The sequence below is a fragment of the Argentina silus genome (assembly GCF_951799395.1).
Source record: "Argentina silus genome assembly, chromosome: 6".
In the NCBI taxonomy this organism is placed as follows: Eukaryota; Metazoa; Chordata; class Actinopteri; order Argentiniformes; family Argentinidae; genus Argentina; species Argentina silus.
In genome coordinates this window covers 24,217,422-24,242,005 of record NC_139660.1, presented here as the reverse complement: position 1 = coordinate 24,242,005, position 24,584 = coordinate 24,217,422, and the positions used below count along the sequence as shown (strand labels likewise).

The 24,584-nt window shown below is 43.6% G+C and overlaps 1 protein-coding gene across 1 annotated transcript in view; it reads left to right on the top strand.

The window, feature by feature from the left end:
* Positions 1–24,584, top strand: part of grin3bb (glutamate receptor, ionotropic, N-methyl-D-aspartate 3Bb) — a gene marked incomplete at both ends in the record, with an annotated part of 186,205 nt that overhangs the window by 111,668 nt on the left and 49,953 nt on the right. Inside the window, one exon of the mRNA XM_083671493.1 lies at positions 17,659–18,287. Coding sequence (XP_083527619.1) covers positions 17,659–18,287 — 629 coding nt within the window. The remainder of the gene's footprint in view (positions 1–17,658; positions 18,288–24,584) is intronic.

The following is a 24,584-nucleotide window of genomic DNA, read 5'->3' as shown; positions in this document are numbered from 1 at the left end:
GTGTCATTTAAATGTAGGCTATTCCATGCAAGGAATGATAATAAAATAAGTAGGCCTAATGGGCTACAGAACCATTGCAGATTACACGTATTACAGAGAGGAGTGATTGTGTACATTTATTATCTTCATTTTCGTGATTGGAACCTTGCTTTTTGGCTTATTGGTCTTGAGCCAGGGTATGGGGCAGCTGCCATACCCAAATGATGCTCCACAACAGCGGCAAACACTGGCTTTCTCAACTTGTGAAACCATTGTCTGAATGTTTAACTTGTGAAGATTTGTCTTACTTCGGATGATGATGGCATCACGTTTTGAAATAACCTATAAACAATCAGAATTTGCAATTTATCCACACATTGATGATTGAAATACAATTAGCCAATGACAAAAATATCTTCATAATATAATCATATTTGCACGTTTTAAAACATCTTCTTGATTAGTGATTCCTTGTATTCATACCTGCAAAGACATATGCAAACTTTTTAAAAGTTGCCTAGATGAGCGTTGGAGGTCCCTCTGAATGTTGTGGATGTAAAGTGACACGAAGGCAACAATCCAATTTACGATGAATGTCTCTTCTGTACGAGTGGTCAGGGGCAATTATCAATTTACAAACGTTTTGCAGTGCCTAGTTAGTTCTAAAGGGTTTGGGGAAAAAATATGTTAGTTAATGAGCATTTTCAAGTGTTACGCAAGTTCTAAGGGGTTTGGGGAAAAACGTCTCATACTCTTACGCTGCACTAATGTGGCCTCTTATGATATACGTAGCTTTGGGAAACGAGGCCTGAGTGTTACCGGACACTACCCAGTCTGCACTCTTTAGGCTGGCCGAACTACATCGTGGGGAGCACCAGGACTGTGTATGTGTGTTGGTGATTAGGAGAGAGACGGGCATTGTGTTGTGCCAAAGACATTTCTTTTTAAGCAGAGTGCACTTTATTTTTATTTGGGAAATGTATAAATATGTTTTGTTACGGCCGCAGCCGATGCCTGCCTGTGTCTCTCTTTCGCTCTTTGTTTAAACAGTTTAGTTATAGCTCGCCTTTTAGGACCTCTCTTTTGGTTATATTTGTTTGTTTGATTTGAGGCCCTTTTTCCTTTGTAGTTTTGCTTCTTGTATTGTGACCGTTTTACCTTAAAAAGAAATGTTCTAAGTTCCTTGTAAATAAAATAACTTTAATTTACCAAATCCATCTGGTTCTATGTTGTTTCCCTTTCCCCTAACGAGCTGGGTTCTAACAGTTTTTACTTCAGTCTCAGCCTCATCTCTGATTGATTTCTTTAAGCTCAACAAATTTAGGTGGCGTAGTACAGCTACACTTGAACCCTAGGCTGCTGATATTCAAATATAGCACCATATTTGAGCTTTTTCCTCCCTATACCCAACAAACATCTTAGTTGCTAATGTGGCACTGCTGTCATGTTGTGAGCCTGACTATTTTGAGGTAGGTTTTGTAACATCCCGTCCCGTGCATTAGTGTTGTTTGTCTTTGTTTTGTCATTCATTTATTTCCTGTTGTACTTACGTTGTTTTTCATTCCTGTCACTTGTGATTGTCTGCCCCGCCCTGATTTGATTTCATTTTCCTTACCATCATTCCCTGTGTATTTAATCTGTGTGTTCCTCTGTTTCGTTGCCAGTTTGTTTATTGTGCCTCTGTGTCAATATGTCCCAGAAATCTCCCTAGTGTCTATTTTTTTTCATGGTTTTTGATCTTTGAGTGTTCTTTTTGACTTTGCCTTTTGCCTTCTCCCTGTTGGACTATCTGCCTGGATCTTGGATTTGATTACCTGTGTACCTTTCTCTGTTTTGCCTACCTCTTTCTGGATATATGCTAACGATTGACTGCCCCCCTGTGTACCAAACCTTTTTCTGGTAAATACTATTCTTTTGGATCAAGCCTGTGTCCTGAGTCATGCTATTGAGTCCTCTGCCCAAGTACTAGTCATTACAGGTTTTGATCACTTTTGTGACAACTGTCAAAACCTTTGTGTCAGCAAATATCAATAACTTAATGCTCAATTGTGTCATAACACTGCCATGTCCACTTTTAAAAAGCATCTTTAATTAATTTATTTATTTTTACATTAGATTTTTACATGGTAATTTCAGTCCTTACCTATGGTATGTTTTGCATTATTTCTGGTGTACATGCTAAGATATTTGCATACGTAAGTAAGTAATCAGACAGTGAAGCATTTTCTCTCTTTTTGGCTCTGAAATCATTTTTTTTTTATGTGAAGTAGAGATTCTCAGCTTTTATTTGGTAAACGTGCACATAATGGTTTCACCATTAAGAAATGACAAGACTTTTTATGCATAGTCCCCATATTTCAGGGTACCCAAAAGTAATGGGACAGATTTATCAAACCAAATTAAGAACTCATGTTCAGTATTTGGTCGACAATCCTTTACATACATTAACTGCCTGAAGTCTGCGACCCATTGACCCCACCAGACACTGGGTGTCTTCTCTGGTGATGCTCTGCAAGGCCTGTACTGCAGCCATCTTCAGTTGTTGTTTGTTTTGAGGACCTTAAGCCTCGTCTTCAGCAAATTAAAAAGCATGTTCAATAAGATTTAAATCTGGAGATTGACTTGGCCAGCCAACAACTTTCCACTTTTTGGCCCTGAAAAACTCCCTAGTTGCCATGGCAGTATGTTTTGGATCATTGTCCTGCTGGATGATGAAGAGTCGTCTAATGAGTTTGGAGGTGTTTGCTTGTACTTGGGCTGACAAGATGTTTCTATACACTTCAGAATTAATCCCGCTGCTGTCAGCAGTTAAATCATCAATGGAAGCTATACATGCCCAAGCCATAACACCCCCTCTACCATATTTCACAGATGAGATGGTATGCTGTGGATATTGGGCAGGTCGTTTTTTTCTTCACACTTTACTCTTGCCATCACTCTGTTACATATTCATCTTTGTCTATATTTAAAATAAATATAAATAAACTTTGATTTGATTCTAAGGATTACAGAATAAAGTTAGGAATTTTCATGTGAGACAGGTTTAAGTATTATGGTTTCAGTGGGATTGTGACTGAGTAAAAAGTCGATACAGTAGGTCATATGCATGTTGTCTCCTACAGTATATTTGGCCAAACAGAGTTGGTTATGAAACAAAACAAACAATGTCACTGAAGTATTCTGAACAGCCTAATTTTAAAAAAATACAGTAGGTAGAAGTTTAGAAAGTCCCCACTGGTGTGACAATGTCGCAGGAGTCCCGTGAGTTCCCCCACAACATCTTGTGGAATCAATGCCACAAAGAATTGAGGCTGTTTTGAGAGCAAAGGGAGGCCCTACCCAGTATTAGTTTAGTGTTCCTAATGAAGTGCTCAGTGAGTGTATATAACAATACTCAGGTAGGCTGTGGCATTTAAACGATGCTCAGTTGGTACTAAGGAGCCCAAAGTGTGGCAAGAAAATATCCCCCACACCATTACACCACCACCACCACCAGCCTGAACCGTTGATACAAGGCAGGATGGATCCATGCTTTCATGTTGTTTACGCCAACGTCTGACCCTACCATCTAAATGTCGCAGCAGAAATCGAGACTCATCAGACCAGGCAAAATTTTTCCAATCTTCTATTGTCCAATTTTGGTGAGCCTGTGCGAATTGTAGCCTGGTTCGACGTGTTGTGCGTTCAGAGATGGTCTTCTGCATACCTTGGTTGTAACAAGTGGTTATTGTTGCCTTTTGAGTTGAGTTACTGTTGCTTTTCTATCATCTCAAACCAGTCTGGCCATTCTCCTTTGACCTCTGGCATCATCAAGGCATTTTCGCCCAGAGAACTGCCGCTCACTGAATATTTTCTCTTTTTCAGACCATTCTCTGTAAACCCTAGAGATGGTTGTGTGTGAAAATCCCAGTAGATCAGCAGTTTCTAAAATACTCAGACCAGCCCATCTGGCACCAACAACCATGCCACGTTCAAAGTCACTTAAATCACCTTTCTTCCCCATTCTGATGCTCGGTTTGAACTTCAGCAGGCCGTCTTGACCATGTCTACATGCCTAAATGCATTGAGTTGCTGTCATGTGTTTGGCTGATTAGATATTTGCGTTAACGAGCAGTTAACAGGTGGACCTAATAAAGTGGCCGGTGAGTGTAGAGGATGATCCTAGTGATGCTAGGAGTAGTAAGGTGGGTTATAGTGACAACATGGCATTTACTAACCTCGACCTGACTCCCACCTTGCTGGAAAAAAATACTCATCACCACCATTTGCAGGGTGAACGTAACGCTTCAGTCGGAGCTTCTCGAGGAAATCCGGTCCTCCCAGGCTAAGCTAATTGGCACCGTCGCTGACCACACCACCAAGATCCAGGCCATTGAAATGTCACTGTCCAACGTAGACGGGCAATTTGGGGAAGTTGAGAATCACTGCACTTTTCTCCAAGCTGAATATGAGTCACTGAAGCTGAAAACGGATGACCTGGAAAATTATGATGAACATGAGGATAATTGCATTCCTGAGGATGTTGAGCAAGCCCACCCATCAGACTTTATGTCTTCAGTCTTCCCAGTTCTCTTCAACGAGGGAAAGTTATCTCGGGCTCCCGTCATCGAATGCACCCAACACTCACTTGCCCCCAAACCACTGCCCAGCAAGCCTCCCCAGCCCATGATTGGCCCCTTCCACTGCTACCAGATGATCCTTCATCTCTCCCTCAAGCTGGGTCAGCTGTCCTACAAGGGCTTCATGGTTCGTATATATCCAGACCTCTCTGTTGACTTGGCCCAGCGTCGTGGGAAATTCAAAAAAGTGAAAGGCAAGGCAATTTTCGGCCTGTTAATGGTTTATTACTTTAAACTGTTTATATTTTCACTGCGTGCTCCCAAAAGCAGCTGAGAGCGATGTTAGTATGGTGAGAATGGAAACACTGATCTCAAATGAATAAACAGAAATAACATAATAACAAGAATTTCTTGGTAATGATTAGTGATAGCCTTTTCTTTGCAGTTTCTAAATTTTCAAGAAAAACATGGCGCATTCTAATGAAATGCATTCATAATCATCATCATAACAAACATCATGTTGTTATACCAACTTCAATATGCTATTAATTGGAAATATTGATGACACACCGTATTTGTCTTACACATTATGCTGACTTCAGTTCTGTAACAGTTCTTTTACAACACGTGCGTGAAATTCACATCTGTGAGACAAGCGAGAGACGGATTTGACAGACTCAACGTTACCTGCTACACCCGACCTTACGTAAAGTGTAGATGTTGTGCAAGCAGCAATGTAAAATTAGGATTGGAGTCTATTTTTCTTCGATCCACACGCCTATACCCCATACAAAGTGCTTTAAATGATAGGTTTCAATGCTTTTTGGACGTTTAAAGACATCCACTCAGCTTCATAGTATTATATCAATGTAATCGAACACTGATATTAGCAGTGCATGCATACAATAGTGGTACCTGTTTGGGTACCCTAAAATAGGGGGAATATGCATAAAAGTGTTGTATTTTTCAAAATGGTGAAACCAATATGTACACAAATACAAACTTTTGTAAAATCCAAACTTTTGTTGTAGAGTGTAAAGTGAGCGTGAGTGTAGAGTGAGCCAAAAGTATGCTTCACTGAAGCTTGATGTAGCAAAGTCTCAGAGAGGGTCATGTGCTGCGATTATATGGGAATAGAAGCCAGCACCTAGCACCCAGCCTCCGAAGAAGAGACCTTGTTTTCAATGAGTATCTTATATCATCTCCTCCTGTGAGTGTATGTAGGCTACAGTATGTGTATATGCGCAAAAGCCAGTGATGTTGATAACAATACCGAAAGTGGGCAGTCAATGCGTAATGATGTGGATAATGGATGAGGCAAACAATTTGTGTGTGTGTCTGGCAGGTTTATGAAAAAACTGTTACTGCGGTCAGTATTTCCCTGGCAAACAAGTTGGAACTGGAAGCTTTCCGCTCTGTGTCAAAAATGTGCAACATGGGGACTGCAGGTGATACAGGTTGAAGCGATCCTCAATCTGCTCCGCATTTGACAGTGGGTTGAAATACGTCCATCAATATGTTATATATTTAGCTCTTTAAAATACAAAATGTGATATTCTAATGATTATTATGTCCTTTATGTCCTGCGTGGTATTGATCTAATTCAGTGTTACACTAATGGCAACAAATGGACGTCTCCAGGCCTCACTCTCGGTACTTTGGTTAATAATGACGGCCTGGGGCTTCTAGTGTTGATTAATTGAACCAAGAAAAAACAAGTGCTCAAAGAGGTGAAACATGACAAAGCTGCCTGAGCTCCTATAGCAGGGTTATTACACCTGTACTCCTATAGCAGGGTTATTACAAGGCATTTTGAATTACTCTGGTTGGTCCCTGAGTCAGCACATGGAGGAATATATGGGGTTATTCCAGGTGGTGACTGTGATACAAATATGCTTGCAATGTAAAATGTGGTCACGATGTTTACATTTGTACTGTCAACTGTGTTTTGGGGGGTTGCATTACATGCACTCTTTTCCCAGAGATATTGGTAAAATGCCAGAAAAGATTTCCCAGTATTCCGCTGTTGATTGAAGACCCAGCCCTTCAGGCTACATCGTATCTGTCCCTCCTAAAGACCTCTTCAACCCCACTACCACCCTGTACAAGTTTCTCATCTGTATAAAAAAAAAGAAAAGGTAATTCTTCCTTCTTCTAGCATTGTGACTGACAATAGCCCCTGGTCCTAGCATAGATTACTTTTTGTTATGATGACTGATGGATAGATGATTTACTTACTTAGACACATGTATTTTGTTGTAAGTCACTTTGGATAAAGGCGTCAGCTAAATGCCATAAATGTAAAAAAAAAAAAAAAAAATGTAAATGAGAGAGAGATTTTAAGTTATCAGGGAGGTTTTACTCCATTTCCTCTCAGCTGCCCGGAGCCCTATTATACAAGCTTGCAGGGTTTCAGAAGTAAGGTAAGGTAAGGAGTAAGTGGAGAGGATCGTGCTGGCCTTGTGGTCAGTGGACAGAGATAATGAAAGGATGAGGAAAGAGTGGACAGGAGGATGAAGGAAGCTGCATCAGTGGATAGAAGGGAGAAGGATTCAACAGAGGATAGGGAGGATAAGACAGAGGAAGAGAGAGAAGTGAGGGAGAGGGTACGCAGGTTGCGATGAGATACAGTAAGGGTAGAGTCTGACTGGGAGGGGGTGGATTTGAGGGGAAGGGAGAAGGATACAAAATGATCATCTGAAACTGGGGTAACAGTAAGGTTGGAGGTATGGGAGGATCTGGTGAAGACAAGGTTGAGCTGATTGCCCGCCTTATGAGTTGGAGGAAAGTGGGAAAGGGTAAGATTGAACGAGGAGAGAAAGTCAAGCAGGCTAGACAAGTGAAACTTCTCTGACTGGATGTTGAAGTCACCCAGTAGTGTGAGCGTTGTGCTGTCCTCAGGGAAGAAGCTGAGAAGGACATCCATCTCTTCCAAGAAGTCACCAAGCTGACCTGGGGGACGTTTGACAGGGAAGGTGACAGAAACAGCTTGGAATTTGAAGGTGGATATGGACAGGTGTGACAGGGGAAGGACATTATATGACCACTTAGGTGAGACGAGGAGCTCAGTGCCACCGCCTCAACCAGAGAGTCTAGGGGAATGAGAAATGGATTAGGCATCAGAGAGGGCTGTCGGAGTAGCTGTGTTTTCCGGTGTAATCCATGTCTCTGTGAGAGCCAGGAAGTGGACGGACATGGAGCAGGCATAGGCTGAGATAGCCTCTGCTTTCCAGACCACTGTCTGGCAGTTCCAAAGTCCTCCCGCGACAGTGAAGTTGTGGCCAGTTAATCATGGTGAGTTCACCACTAAAGTCAAAATGTACTTTGTTGCAGTGAGGAGCTGCCAGCCACTTAAGTAGTTAGCAAAGATTTCAGCCCCTTCCACTGGCAATTGACTGCAATTGGCTTCAAGCACAGTCTATTCTCAACAGAAACTAGCTCCCTAGGCTTCAGGCAGGATAGCTACAACAACAACACACTGAGTCTAAACAAGATTAATTTCACTTACTTAGTGTAGAGACAGAGATCACCACTGAAGTCAAAATGTACTTTGACTAGACTAGAATCATTGACAACTCTCTTATGCCTACAGACATTATGCAACAGAACTTCCCTGACTAACCAGAAACACCCGTCAAGCCAATTGTCTAAAATACTCTCTACATCAGGACCTCAGGAATGTGTTGAGCTCAGTGGAACAAATGTTCTGAGGGTGTATGGCTATGTCATGCATCATTAATTGTATTTGGTTACTCATCTAAAACATATAAATGGGATTTTTTGTACAGAAATATGTATACAAGCTCCTTTCATCACCCATAAAATAAGTGCTTCAGCCCTGCACACGGGCTGCACTACACCCCTGATCCTGGGGAAGAGCTGCTTCCCTTTGTGTCACTCTACAAATCTCTCTCTGTCCCCTGAGAAGCATCCTCAATCTTTCCATCGAGGAAGAGAACATCAACTTTTGATGAACCACGGTTGAAATGCTTTGTGCCAGCTCCCATTATCAAACTGCTCCCATATCAAACATTTAACTTTCAACTCTCCCAGCGATGTACAGGTCCCAGCTGCTATGCTTGAGGTGTAGGAGTCTGGGAGGAGGTAACGTGTCATGAAGGGGGAACCTGATGAGACAGAGCATGAATAACAATCTTTGTTTCTGCTTGTTCTGTCTGGCACATGGCGGCCAACCTAATTAGCAATGTGTCAGGGATGGTTACCCGGAAGTGACCCACTTGCCATCGTGGCAGTAATGAAACAAAGGCAATGTGTGGCAAAGGAGAGCTTGCAGCTTTCATTTTTCTGCGATTTACTCTATGGTTAACTTGAACAGAAAATCGCTGTTTGATTTTGAGTGAGCGAATGGAGTAACATTCTGTTTGTGTAAGGGTGTCTGTCTTTCTTACATTGTTCCCCTCCCCCCCTGTATTATTTGGGGTCCTGTGTGACTCAGTTGGTAGAGCATGGCTAGCAATGCTATGGTTGTGGGATTGATTCCCACTGTACTGTAAGTCACTTTGGATGAAAGCGCCTGCTAAATAGCCTATCAGTGGAGGCTGGTGGAGATATAAATCGCATGATGGGCTCATTGTAATGCATGGAATGAAATGAGGAATGAAATGAGGAATGCTATCAAAAAACCAGCCTCCCCTGTTGTATATATACAGTGCCCTGCGTAAGTAATGGGACAGTTAAGCATTTGTTCTTCTTTTACTGTACTATGAGAAAAATAAACTTTTATTTGATTATTTGTGTACATATTGGTTTTACCATTCATAAATTACACCACTTTTTATGCATAGTCCCCTTTTTAAGGATACTCAAAAGTAATGGGACAAAATTAACAAATGTCGAAATTAAGCACTCATGTTTAATATTTGGTGGACAATCCTTTGCATGCAATAACTGCCTGAAACCTGCAACCCATTGACCCCACCAGACACTAGGTGTTTTCTCTGGTGATGCTCTGCCAGGCTGATGAAATGCATGTTCAATTGGATTTAAATCAGAAGATTGACTTGGCCAGTCAAGATCTTTCCACTTTTTGGCCCTGAAAGACTCCCTAGTTGTTATGGCAGTATGTTTTGGGTCATTGTTTTACTGTACTGAATAATGGCATTAGCTTGCACTCAAGCAGACACAATGTTTCTGTACACTTGAGGATTCATTCTGCTGCTGCTGTCAGTTACGACAAGTTAGCAAGTTCTTTTGGCAGCTATACATGCCCAAACCTAATACCCCCTGCACCATGTTTCATGTTTCACAGATGACATGGTATTCTCTAAATCTTGGGCACATCCTTTTTTCTCGATTTAACGTTCCTCTTGCAATCATTCTGGTCCATGATAATATTCATCTTATCTGTCCACACTACCTTTTTCCAGAGCTCTGCAGGCTTTTAAGTACTTTTTAGCTAACTGTAACCTGACCATCCTTTTTGAGGGATAACTAGTGGTTTGCACCTTGCAGTGAAGCCTCTGTAGTTTAGCTGGTGACGTATTCTGCTTTTTTAGTAGTTCTGGTAGTTTTTATTTTATTTTTCAGCCTAATAATGGCTTCCTTGACTGTCATTGACACTTCTTTGGTACTCATGTTGACAGACACCAATAGCAAAATCCAAAGCCTAGAATCAATACTACACATCGGAACATGTACCCAGAATGCCCCAGCACGTGAACTTGACCTTAGCATAAACAGAGATGGTTGTGATGACAACCATATAACACATTCCACATCCCCCTTCTTAATGCCTGATACACTATTCCAATAAAAAACAATACCCAAAAGGATACCTGTAAGGAACAATGTGACATAGTGCAATACATTCATGTAATATTGATACGGAGGATCAGTCTTTTTCAATTTACAGTCTTTTCTTTGAACAGTCTCTTTGTTTGTTTGTTTTTAACAGTCTTTGCCAGTCTTAGAATGAGGGCTGCCATAGTGTGAATGTGAACAGTCCATAACTGGAATAAGCAATGTAGCGTTTGTGTGTGTTACAGTCCATGATGAGTGTCATAGTTTATTCAGCATAGTCTCTGTAAAAGGGGTTGGGCTTGGATACTCTCCCAGAGTGAGTGGTGACCACAGGCTCCTGTGCCTGTACCACTCTAGGCTCAGTAATTTCACACTGAGGGTCTTGTGAGGGTTGGAGGGCCGTAGTTGGTGCCTATGCTGTCGATGAAGGGGCGGAGCTCTCTGGTGTCTGAAGGAGATGGCATATGTTCCTCACAAACGTAGCATCCCCAGCCTGGATTTTGTAGCTGTTGGGCAGTGGAGCTCCATGGCTTTGGTCATGGGGGTAATACCGTTGCCAGCCTGTCGTTAGCCTGTCGTCGTGGCTGTTCTCACTGTTTGCCCGCCTGGACAAGTTTCTCCAACTTGGCAATGTACATGGCTTTGGTCATGGGGATGAGTGTCTTAGTGCACTTTGAAAGGAGACGCTGAGATGGTGATGGCAGTCCATTTCGGTGTGTTGTGGAGGTTGAGTAGAGCTGCCTATATATCTGTGCACATCACATGCACATTTCTCCAACATGTTTTTGGCGGAGCACACGGCTCTCTCTGGGAGCCCGTTTGACTGTGGGCAGTCGGGGCTGCTAGTGACATTGTAGTACACAGGCAGAGGACTCAACTGCACGACTCAGAGACAAAAACTTAAATCCAAAATAATAGTCTTTAATTCCAAAAAGCAGGGTTCGGTACACATGTAGACAGATAATCCAGTAAGGGGTAGGCAAAAAGGCAGTCAGAAAACCAATCGTAGATCAAAAACCAGAAATACTTAACAGTAGGAAAATTGCTGGGACCTATGACACAAAGGTACAAAGACGAACTGGCACAGAGACAGGAGAACACACAGTCTAAATACACAGGGAAGGATGATGAGGAACAGGTGAAGCCAAGCAGGGCGGGGTAGACAATCACACAGGCGGGAAAGACACAAGGGCAGGTGGTGAAGTGTTTGAAACGAGACAAGGTGAGGAACACAAAAATAAACAGGAAAAAAAGTCAGTCAAACAGTCAGTCAAACAGGTCTTTGTACTCTGTGTACTGGAGCCCCCTGCTGGACAGCGTACACCTCCGGTCCAAGGCGCACTAAGCCTAGTTTGACGCTGTCAGAAAGGCCCAGCAAAGGCTTAACATTGTTGTCCACAACATGGAACTGTAGCTTTCCACATGTAAAATCCTGATCCGCAATGTCTACAGCCTTTATTACCAGACCATCACAAGCTACAAGATTGACTATGCATGTATGGTCAATGGGAGCATTGGGATCAACATGCAGCATTAAAGAGCTAGATAGTACATTACATCTGCCTCTGGTATCAATCTTGACCTTCAGGTGCTTACCAGTGTGTCAATATCTCTCCTCAGAGGTCACATCCACATTCTCACAGTAAAACAAATCTGTTGGTTCTTTTGTTGCCTGTGTGTCCAGCTCATTTACTTTGTGTGTGTATCTGCCCCAGCATGCATTGGAAGATGGACCCTGTCCTGGTTTGTTGAAGGCAGGTGGTTTCGACCTGCAGCACTTGGAGAAGTGGTTCCATTTTCCACATGCATTACAGCATTTGTTGAAAGCAGGACAGCTACTCTGGTCCGATGAGTGTTGTCAACTGCAGTTGGAGCATGGGAGATACACCACCCAAACTCGAATCAGTTCATCATGTAGGGCGCCAAAATCACATCTTTTGGCTAGCATTTTCAACGTGAATACATATGACTGGATTGTTTCGTGTGGTTTATGATTTGTTCTGTTGAATGCATGTCTGTCCATTATCACATTTTTTACAGGTAGGCATATTTTCTCGAATTTCGTTACCAGTAATTTTGGGGATCCTTTGCATCCTCATTGTCCACAAAAGTGAAAGTGTCATTTATCAAGTGCATCGGAACTGGCGAGGTTGAGTAGGGTGTATGTCTTCACTTTCTTGGTTGCATTCAAAAGTCTCGCTTTACTGTACACGTGCCATTCTCTTTTGAATTTCACTCATTTGTCTGCGATATTTTCGTCAAAGATGAGTGGGTCGATGCGGCAGAGTCCTTTACATATTGTCAATATAGGCTTTCTTCTGATACCATGTAGATCTATGGGCACGAACATACAGACGCTTGACTTACTGTATAGTAGTGAGGTGCTTTATAGCTAACACAATAGCCTGGCTCCAGACATAGCTAACACCTGTCAACAGTGTATGTGATGTACCCAGAATGCCACAGCACATGAACATGAACTTGACCTTAGCATAAACAGAGATGGTTGCGATGGCGACCATATAACACATTCCACAAGCCTCATAGTCATTTTTTTATTTAAAATCGAAACTTTTCGAGTATAGAGCCATGGAATACTCATGGAATACTGAATTTAAAAAATGTTTGTTCTTACATTAATTTTGTCTCTTACACTCAGTCCCTCTCTTCCTTGTAAAAAAAAAACATTGCAGAAGAAATCTTGTGCATCAAGTAATGATGATGAAATGAGCTAATAAAAAAGGTAAAAAGCTACTTGTTTACTTTTATTTAAGAAGTTACCTAGACTAACAAGTAGGCAGGTTGTGCCTTTTCCTTTTCCTAGGTGTCGTAGAGGCTGGTGCCGCTCGGTGCCTTGGCTGAGAAGGGCTGCTTCCACGATGCCCTGACAGCTTCGAGGCATTCAGTGAGAATCGGTACTCACTGCCATGTGGATGGTAGATCGCCCTTCAGAGTTATCCCATCAAGCCTGGTCTTCTTGGGTGGTGGCAGGGCCTGGGGAGCTCAATTTTGAGCACATGCACAGCCCTCCATCAAGGACATGTCCGGTTTGGAGGGGACCTCATCCTTGGCTCCCACACTGCTGTAGCAGATTGGATAGAAGGGAAAGAGCCCAGTTCAGGGCCAACATCTCCATCCCTGTCTGAGAACTCCATGTTGGAGGTGCATCCAGATAGCTTCACCTCCCTCCGCATCGTCGCTGAGTTGGGGCTCAAAATGGGTCCGGTGATGGAAGATGAGTCGGCGGGGCCATCTCCATAGGAGGGCTGCGGCATCTCAACCATGCAGGTGCTCTACAGCAACGACGCCCTCCATGTACCTGACCCTCCATTTGAGTACCACAGTATCCAGCAGCACATTTAGCTCGGAGAACGAGGTGTAGAGAACAATGGTCTGTGCGTGGATTAAACTGAGGCATGGTGGGCAGAGTCCTGCTTCATGGCCACATTCATTTGGGCAGGCCATAACAGGCCATCCTAATGTCTCCTGGATCTAGTCGAATCTGGAGCCATGTTTCCTGCAGGAGAAAACAGAAACACAGTGATTATTAAGGGGGTTGACATGCACTACAGCTGTCGCAGGGCCAACAACCGTAGCATGAGTAAATTCTCCCTGAAGAGTAAAAACTCGTCCACACACCAAAACAGTACAGCAATGAAATGGTGAAAGATAATTGTGCCAATTGTCTGAGACCAACTGGTAGCGTTGCTATTTTGAGCGTGTGCAAAGCGAAGGAGCTACCAACTGTCAGATTAGCTGCCTGCCCAAGCTGTAATGACAACGAATGTCACAAGGGATCTAGCAAGTTATTATTATTACTATTAAACCTTTGTTTAGGTAGGGGAGGTCTGCTTTACAAACATAAAACAGATCATAAACATATATTTAAATTACAAACATAATACAATTAATTAATTACATATCAATTATGTTGTCAATTTACTTAATCAAAATAAACATCCTCCATAATGAAGCAAGACTTATTTCTGTATAGAAATCCAACATTTTTGGATGTGACCTTCTCTATTTGAGCACTGTTCACGGCTCGGACATAGAGGTCTGTGGAATGTACATTGTGAGCCCTGGAGAACAGCATATATTTAGTCTGAGCAAATTGTAGGTTCATGAGCAATTTCTGAATTAAGTTGAAGGCAGTCTATAGCCTGCTGCATCGAGGAAGCACATGAATAAACTATGGTGTCATCGGCATACAGGTGTAATTTACAGTTAGTTAGAAGGGAATCAATATTGTTAATATAAATAGTGAAGAGCACCGGTCCTAAAATGGAACTCTTTTAGTGATGTCCAAGAACTGGGATTGCAAGTAGTAGTAGTAGCTCTGGAACCAATGACAAGCAGGTTGATCGAAGCCAATAGAAGACAGTCTTTCCAATAAAAGAGAGTGATCCACCGTGCCAAATTCTTTAGAAAGATCGATAAAGAGGGCTGCACATTCAGACAGATTTGGTGGCTCCAGCCATGTGATTTAAATGTGGCTGATACAAAGACAGTGATCGTCTGATCTTCCATTGTGAATGGTGATAAATGCCCCCCTCTCTCAGGCAGGAACACCTATTTACAATTGAATGAGCATGCCTGGTGGACATCCCGAAGATTTCGCGCCTTGCCTGTCGTCAATTCATTTGCTATTGTAATGTATATACACTCACCGAGCACAAGCAATTTTCTCACAGTGGAGGTCATGTAATTGTGTGAGGAATGGCACACTTTCGGCCCGTTAATACCAAACAATCACTTGAATGCCACAGCCTATTTTAGTATTGTTGCCGACCATGTGCCTCTCTTCATGGCCACAATTTACCCATCTTCTAATGGCTACTTCCAGGATGATAATGCACCATGTCACAAAGCAAAAGTCGTCTCAAACCGGTTTCATGAACATGATAATGAGTTCAGTGTTCTTCAGTAGCCTTCCCAGTCACCGGATCGGAATCCAATCGAACACCTTTGGGATGTGGTAGAACGGGAGATTCACAGCTTGAAAGTGCACCTGAAAAATCTGCAGGAATTGCATGATGCAATCATGTCATCATGGACCAGAATGTCAAAGGAATGTTTCCAACATCTTGTGGAATCAATGGCACGAAGATTTGAGGCTGTTTTGAGAGCAAAGGGTGGCCTTACCCAGTATTAGTATAGTGTTCCTAATAAAGTGTTCAGCGAGTGCAGTATAGGCCAATAGGCCTTTCCCATTGATGTCTCTGATGTCCTACTGTTGGGATGGTGTTTAAGGCAAGGACAGCAAGATTTTTTTTGAGTTTTGGGTTAGGCCTGTGATGGGCACCATTCTCCTTTGTCCTTGACACACATAGCGTTAGACTTATGCTTAAACTTCCATTTGTTTACTACAATTTGTTTATGTTATATGTTTCCTTGAAACTATTAAATTGGTTCATTTATTGATACTCTATTCTCATTCTTCCTAGGTGCATTAATGTGATGTTGTGCGCTCGATAAAGGTTCTGTTAAAACAGCACAACATAACCTGGTCACGATTATCACAGTTGAGTTGACTCTAGGATCCGATATGATTGACTGTCTGTCACGCAGGGATTAGCAAATCATTAGCAATCATTATTAACCATGAAATATCTTTTGGAGTCAAATATAACATAATGTTAACTTGTGTTAGTTGGTAATGTGACCACTAGAGTTTGCTTTATCTTATCCATAACCATCTGAAGTTGTACTGGGGAATAAGTGTATGTCTTTATCCTTAAGCCATCCAGTCCTTTCTCTATCCATTCAGTGTTTTTTATACCAATTCTTCACACAGTGCTTCTGCATATCAAGAGTATTAACAATAAGAGATGCAGCAGAAATGGTACTATGACCAGCCGTAAAGACAGATTGGCAATTATTCAAGACACAGTTGTAATTTAGAAAGGTACGATGTTGGACATTTACTAGAGTTTCTAGGATTTTAGCTAAACATTAGAGCTTTGAAATTTGATCATAATTCAAAGTCACTCAGGTCACCTCCTTTATGAAGTGGGAGCATCTGCGCTGCCTTCCATACCTTTGGGACTACACCAGTCAGAATTGACAAGTTAAAGATCTGAGCCAATAACCAGGAACTATTGTCGAGCTAGCAAGGGTTCAACAATTCAAAATAATTGCAAGCTCACAGGCTAGCTACGGTGTTTGCCTGCTAGATCAGAGAGTTAACAGGTGCTCGCGAGGTGAAAATCGACAAACTTGGCTTACCAAGTTCCTCGCAAATGTTCTTATGATTCTAGTAGAGACAACCTAACACCCGGGGAGAATCATAGGATTCTTAGTGGAACAGTTCAGTTGTAGCTAGCAACAATAATACAACTACAGTATGCTTCGTACAGTCAGCGATTGGAAATTGGAAAAGATAAAATGGCGTCCTTGCCACTTCCCTTTATTGACACTGGTGATAGGCGGGGTTGCTTGCAAGTGCATCATGTATATACCAGGCATGATTGAATAGTCCCACAGAGAAATGTCCCATAGTGAGTGGTCGAACCGAGTCAACTGAAAGAGAACTGCCTCTGCAACCTGTTGACACCACAAAGACGCTGGATGTCTTCTCTGGTGATGCTCTGCCAGGCCTGTACTGCAGCCATCTTCAGTTGTTGTTCATTTGTACGTCTTTTTGCCTTAAATCTCATCTTCAGCAAATGGAATGCATGTTCAATTGGATTTAAATCTTAAAATTGGCTTGGCCAGTCAAGAATTTCCCACTTTTTGGCCCTGAAAAACTCCCTGAGGCAGTATGTTTGGGGTCATTGTCTTGCTGTATGATGAAGCGCAGTCCAATGGGTTTGGAGGCATTTGTTTTAGTACATTTCAGAATTCATTGGTCCTCATTATTGATACTCTAATAATGGTAATGGATGTGTCAAAGAAGACTGCATACACCTACAGTAGCTCTGTATACTTTTTTGTATACTTAAATTGTATACTTTTTATTTCTTTATTAATTGTTTTGTTTCTATTGTGCCTTTGTAAGCAGGGCTCTCCTGAAAAAGACAGCCTAGTCTCAGATGAAGGTTAAATTAAAAAATACACGCAAAATGCAAAGCCTAGAATCAAGACTAGATATTGACAGCTCTCTTAGACCTGCACAAATTAGGTGATGGAACACACCTGACTACCATGAAATAGGGGGATTATGTATGAAAAGTGTAAATATGTACACAAATCCTCTCAAGCTCACAATCTCTACTTTAACCTCATAGGTATTGTTTGCTTTCAACTTTAAACTTTCGAAGTATAGAGGCAAAAGAAAAAAAATGCTTCACTGTCCCAATAATTATGTAGGGCACTGGGGTTCTTTTTTTATCTTATTTTTCTATCCCATCTCTCTCAGAACCGCTTCCACCTGCAGATGGTGACTGGCATCCTCCCTTCAAGCCTCTCAGAGCTCCTCCTCACTGTCCTCCAGAGGAGTGGTTGGCAGGAAGGCATGGCTGTGCTGTGCCAGGGCTGGGAGGAGGCGGGCCTGCTGCAACTGCTTGACCTCCAGAGCCGCCTGGGCTGGGGTGGTGCTGGCACCACCCACTGGCACTTCCGCGCCCTCCTCAACCTCACCCAGGAGGATACCCAGATCAAGGACTTTCTTTTAGAACACTTTCGGCAGAGCCAGCCCCCACCCCCAGCTGTGCTCCTGTTTGGGGCTGACCCAGAGTGCGCAGCCATGGTGCTCCGCAGCGCCCAGGAGCTAGGGCTGACCCTACCCTCAGTGCACTGGATCTTGGGCCATCCAATGAGCCCGGACGCCCTGCACTCCATCGGCCTTCCACTAGGGCTGCTGGCCTACGGCGAGGTGGAGCGCAAGCCACTGGATTTTTACATTCGCGACGCCCTGCAACTTGTCGGCCGGGCCGTCGCGGCAGCAACAGTGGTGCGGCCGGACCTGGCACTTATCCAGAACATGATCAACTGCTATGACAAGCCCAACAAACATGAGGTGCCATCCTCCGGGCAGTATCTTGCCAGGTATGTTTGACCATTTCTGACAGCTCAGTCAGTGGTAGAATGTTGTGTGGTGCTCAGTCACAAAAGAATAGGACAGATAGCATGAAACTTGCTTTCAAATTATTTATGTGGTATCTATAGAGCTTCACAAAGCCTTAAAAGTTATTAGTTTTACTTGTGGAAGATACTGTTATGCAGTCCCTTATCCTTGTACACTAAGGTATTAATCAACGATGAGGTATGTAGTTGTAGGAAAATAATCCACGCTGTGGAGGTGTTAAACGACCTGAGGGGCAGCTTTCAACTGCACATCTCGCCATTGATTATCTGCTTATACCAAGGCTACTGAAATTAAAATAGTTTAAACATTTGTTATAATAAGCAGAGGTGAACATCCCTTGGTTGCACCTCAGGTCATTTTACACATCCACAGTGTGGATTATTTTGCTACAACCACACACCATTGATTATCCTGTTTATACCAAGGCTACTGAAACTGAAATAGTTCAGCATTTAATTTTGTGAGGAGGCTAATGCCTTGTCTCTATTGGCTAACACAGAGTGTCTACATTTTTAGTCACACTTGTCCGAACCTGTCTAGACCCTGGCTGAGTCAGCCATGTTTTACAAACCTGGCCAAACCTGGCTGAGGCAGTCCGTCAGTGAATGCAAAAAGGGTTAACTCCTGTCAAATCCATCATGAACCTTTCAGGTTTTGAATGGAAAAACATAATTTGTAATATTTCAGTGTGTATTGATTTCAAAATAATAATAATTTGGCTGCAAAAAAAACAACTGCATGCATAACTAACCATTTAACAGTCAATTGTTTAAATGTCCACTTTCTACTGTCAATGGTGCTGAAATCGAACGTGAATGCACGAGGCGCATCTGTTATTTTAAAAAATCTCACAGTTCAAATGAAAAATATAATGGGAACGCAAACCATATAGTATCAAGCCATGGCTAGCCACAGCTACTCTGCAGCATGGCTGAAAGTTGACAATGGAGATGTAGCATAATATTACTGGAACTACTTCAAAGCTGTGAGATTATTGAAAAGTAATCAACATTATGATCAACAACCTCTCAACAAATCAGAATAAAGTATTCAACAAAGCCGGTGTATAAATAACAATAAACTTTGAACACTAATGGTTTATAGTGAACTACCTACATTTGTAAGGTATGATGTATTAATTATTATTAATAATAATTGTTGGGCTCCGAAGTGTGCCGCCAGAATGTAGTTTGTTGTTGTTTGACGAAAATCCTCATTTTTCCATCTGGATTTTTTCATGGGGATTTTCATCTTGAAGTTCACAGACTACATTCTGACAAAATCACTTCGTCTCCTTATTGCTGAGGTCCCACTTTAAATCAACAACTTCTGAGATATACAATTTCTGTTTTGGGCTGGTGTGTGTATACACACAAACATGCACAAGCACACACACGAAACAAACAGACAGCACACTCAGCTGCAGTACAAACATGTCAGGGAGAGCTTTAAGCTTTATTCATGAATTCACTTGTTTGCCTCCCCATCAGGAGAGGGTAGGCTCTTATCCAAAGAGCCCACAGCACTCTCTGCCACTCAGTGGCTCAGCGCGGAGTGTGAACAACACCAGAGCTTTACACCCTCTGTATCTGTCATAGACCAGAGTCAAACAGTCTTGTGACGTAGCCATGCATAAAAAGAAAATAGGGATGAGCTAAAATTCTGCCAATTGTGCTCCGACTGAGCTATAGTATTTCATGTTGCTAAACATTTTTAGAATTGCAGGCAAAGCAAGTGATTTTTAGAAGTGAGATGTAAGCACTTTTAGAAGTAGTGTTTGGCCTCAAGTACTACACAGAGGGGAATGATTACAACATTATGGTTTCCCCGCTTCGAGAGACATTTAAAAATCACACAATTATAACTCCATTCAGTTTTGCCGAGTCATTTCAGAGAGATTTCAAACTAATGGGCTTTCATTTCATTTCATGAAATAAAGTGGTATCAGAGCTGCATCACCTGTTTCTATTTTGTTCTACCCTTGTATCCCATCTTAACCTCACAAGTAAGACCATGGTTAGACTGTCAGTCAGTGGTAGTACAGACATACGTACTATGCATGCATCCACATCATGTGCAGACGCAGTCATCGTGCAGACGCAGTATTTCGGTAAGGGAATGTTGGTCCCGTTTATTATTGCAATCTCTATTTAGACTTTTCAGTCTCTGTTCGCAGTGTTCTCAGTGTTTCGCCGACTTTCCAGTCGTCTTTCTCTCTCACTCCTTCGCCGTTCCCAGCCCACCTACTGAAAAAGCAGAGGCACACACATGTTAAGCACTAGTCAACGAGGCTTTATTTGCAACAGGTGTGCAACGAAGCCTCGCCGACACAACCCTGGCCACGGTCCTGTAGCTCCCTCTACAGGCCGAACGCTGCATGTCCCCCCACATACCCCCACCGCCCGACACAGGCCGGGGACACGACGGCAGACAACCTACTCCCCCCCCCCTGCACGGGAGAGGAAGTCTGCCACGACCATCTGCGCCCCCGGTCTGTGCACGACCGAAAAGTTGAAGGGCTGCAACGCGAGATACCACCGGGTGATCCTCGCGTTCACATCCTTCATGCGGTGGAGCCACTGGAGGGGAGCATGGTCGGAGTAGAGGGTGAAAGCGCGACCCAGCAGGTAGTAGCGGAGGGCGCCGACCGCCCACTTGATGGCCAGGCACTCCTTCTCCACCGTGCTGTACCGGCCCTCCCTCTCCGAAAGCTTGCGGCTCAGGTACAGCACCGGCCGGTCAGCCCCCTCCATGCGCTGGGTCAGCACTGCTCCCAGCCCTCTATCCGACGCGTCCGTCTGTAGGGAGAAAGGGAGGTTAAAATCAGGCGCATACAGGACCGTTTCTCCACAAAGAGCTCCCTTAAGGGCCTCGAACGACCCCTGGCACTGGCCCGACCATTGGACCGGATCCGGGGCACCCTTCCGGGTGAGGTCCGTCAAGGGACTGGCCAGCTCTGAAAACCCTGGCACGAACTGCCGGTAATAGCCAGCCAGCCCCAGGAAGGCCCTCACCTCCTTCTTCGTCTTGGGCTGAGGAGAGGCGGCGATGGCCGCAGTCTTTTCAATCTGCGGCCGCACCTCCCCCCGACCCAAGTGGTACCCCAGATACCGGATCTCCCTCCGCCCGATCACGCACTTTTTCGGGTTGGCCGTCAGCCTCGCCTGCCTCAGGGACCGCAGAACAGCAGCCACACTCTGCACATGCTGCACCCAGGTGTCACTGTGAATGACAATGTCATCCAGGTAGGCCGCAGCATAGGCAGAGTGCGGCCGCAGAATACGGTCCATGAGGCGCTGAAAAGTGGCTGGGGCTCCGAACAACCCGAAAGGGAGCACTGTGAACTGGAATAGCCCTAGCGGAGTGGAGAATGCAGTTTTCTCCCGGGATACCGGCGAGAGTGGAATCTGCCAGTATCCCTTCATGCAATCCAATGTCGTGAAATACTTGGCCGTGCCAAGCCGGTCCAAGAGCTCGTCAACCCGGGGCATCAGATAAGCATCGAACTTGGAGACCGCATTAACCCGTCTATAATCCACACAGAACCGTATAGCCCCATCTGGCTTGTTGACAAGCACGATGGGGCTACACCAGTCACTGCGGGACTCCTCGACCACACCCAGTTCCAGCATGGCTTCCAACTCAATGCACACAATGTCTCGTTTGTGCACCGGCAACCTATAGGGACGCGTGCGCACCGTTAAACCCGGCTGCGTTTCTATATGGTGGTCGATGAGCATAGTCCGACCGGGCAGGGGAGAGAACACGTCGGCGAACTTAGCTTGCAAATCTGCAACGTCCGTGGCCTGGCTAGCAGAGAGATGGTTATCAATACCGACCGGAGTGCTAACTTTCGATTTTGGGACTTCCGGACCGAACTCCTCTCTCTCTGGAATTATTGTAGCCAGAGCAACAGTGACCACGTCGTTCCATTTTTTTAGGAGATTGACTTGATACACCTGCAAGCTATCCCCCCGGTCCGAGCGTACTACCTCATAATCCACGTCCCCCATGCGACGTGTGACCACAAACGGCCCTTGCCACTTGGCGAGTAATTTCGTGCTGGAGGTGGGTAACAGTACGCAATGTAATAATGTTCGCTCGTACACAGAGGCAGATGCAGTATTTCGGTAAGGGAATGTTGTTCCGTTTATTATTGCAATCTCTATTTAGACTTTTCAGTCTCTGTTCGCAGTGTTCTCAGTGTTTCGTCGACTTTCCAGTCGTCTTTCTCTCTCACTCCTTCGCCGTTCCCAGCCCACCTACTGAAAAAGCAGAGGCACACACATGTTAAGCACTAGTCAACGAGGCTTTATTTGCAACAGGTGTGCAACGAAGCCTCGCCGACACAACCCTGGCCACGGTCCTGTAGCTCCCTCTACAGGCCGAACGCTGCATGTCCCCCCACATCCATATTCTAGAAGTGCTGCTGAGTAGATTGGTCGTAAATATCAAGTCAAGTAATATCAACTTTCATCTCTCATGTCACATCTGCATCTGTGATTCAGTTCCTGTCCACCGTCTTCAGTGGGGAAGGCAATCCAAAAGAATGGTCAGCTGATCTGACAGGAGATGGAGACATTCCTCAGTGACAGGGCCATCACACACAAGATGTCCTTATATTATCCACAGGCTAATGAGAAAATTGATTAATAGGAGCCTCAAAGACAGTTTACAGGCAGCACACATTGATGGGAAAGAGTGGGTAAGGTTCACTAGGTTCACAAGACTTTCTCCAGCTTTACAGGTCAACCAGACACGCCACCACTCAGTGCTCCCCAGCTGAGTTGTTATACGGACGGATGCACACCAAGCTGTGTCTCCACAAGCCACAACTGCAACAGACAGCACAAACAGTGAGAGAAAAACAGAGGAACAGACAAGAAAAGAAGTGCTAAGTCAGTCCACTTTCAGTGTGGGTCTTTTGTTTGGGTCAGGAGACCTGGTATTCTGCGCAAAGGCCAGATAAAGTACACTGCACCCCTCCAAGTGTGGGAGCAGTGTGGCCCTCACATATACAGACTGTCAGATGGCCATAGTTGGAATGCATCATAACTGGCACCAGCTTCTCCTCGAGAAGAGCAAGAGGATCTTGGGCAGGAGGCTCCTTATGTATGCTGAACATTAACTTGAACAATGACAATGAAGCTCAGCCTCCTCAAAGGAAGGTTTGGGTCATAAAGGCACCAGCTTGGGCTCAGAACTATGTTAGGTAGTGGACACAAAGGACCATACATTTACACATACACACATATGGACACAAGGGACCTTACACTTACATATACACATATACTCAAAAGTTGGTTATTTGTTCTCTTTTGATGTATTAACTCGCTACGCTGAATTTCCTTATAGTGTGCTATAAATGTATTCCTGCAAGTGATGCTAGGAAGAAAAGTATGTTCAGTGTAGGCATTTGTTAGGTAAAGATATCTTATTACCTGTTATGAGTCATGTTATATGTCAGTCTAAGGTATGTGTATTCCTGTTGCTGAAGAAGAGTGGATATGTGATGTCTGTGTTATACTGTGTTACTGCTTGTAAACGATAGGGGGGTGGTGTGAGTTGGAGGGGTAGGTGTAGAGGTGTGAAGAAGAGTATGGGGCAAGTATGCATGAGAATGTAAAGAGGAAGGCTGCGTGGAATAAACAAACTTGGACTTATTATACTTTTCCTTATGTTATTGTAGTAACACCACAACAGTGTGCCTTTGAGATTTTGAATAGCGAGCTGCATGTGCCTTGGGTGAAATTATGTGAGAAACTGGTCTAATGCAAGTGCATGCCCCCTCTCTATACTCGTGGCACTTATAGGCATAGACCTCCTGTATTCTGATGGATATCATTTTAACGTGAGATATAACACACATTTTATGAATTAAGCCATATTTTATACTGAATTACATTGCCTTGCATAAGTAATGGGACTGTGAAGCATTTTTCTTCTTTTAGTTTGGATTTGAAATCAAACAAAAGTAGAGATTCTCAGCTTTTATTTGAGGGTGTTTGTGTACCTATTGGTTTCACCATTTAGAAATGACAACACATTTAATACATAGTACTATTTCAGGGCACCAGTAATGGGATAATTGGCTTGAAAGGTGTTTCTGGTTAGTCAGGTGTGTTCCATCACATCATTTGTGCAGGCATAACAGAGCTGGCAATGTCTAGTATTGATTCTAGGGTTTGTGTTTGCCTTTGGAGTCTGCTATTGGTGTCTGTCCACATGAGGACCAAAGAGGTGTCAATGAAAGTCAA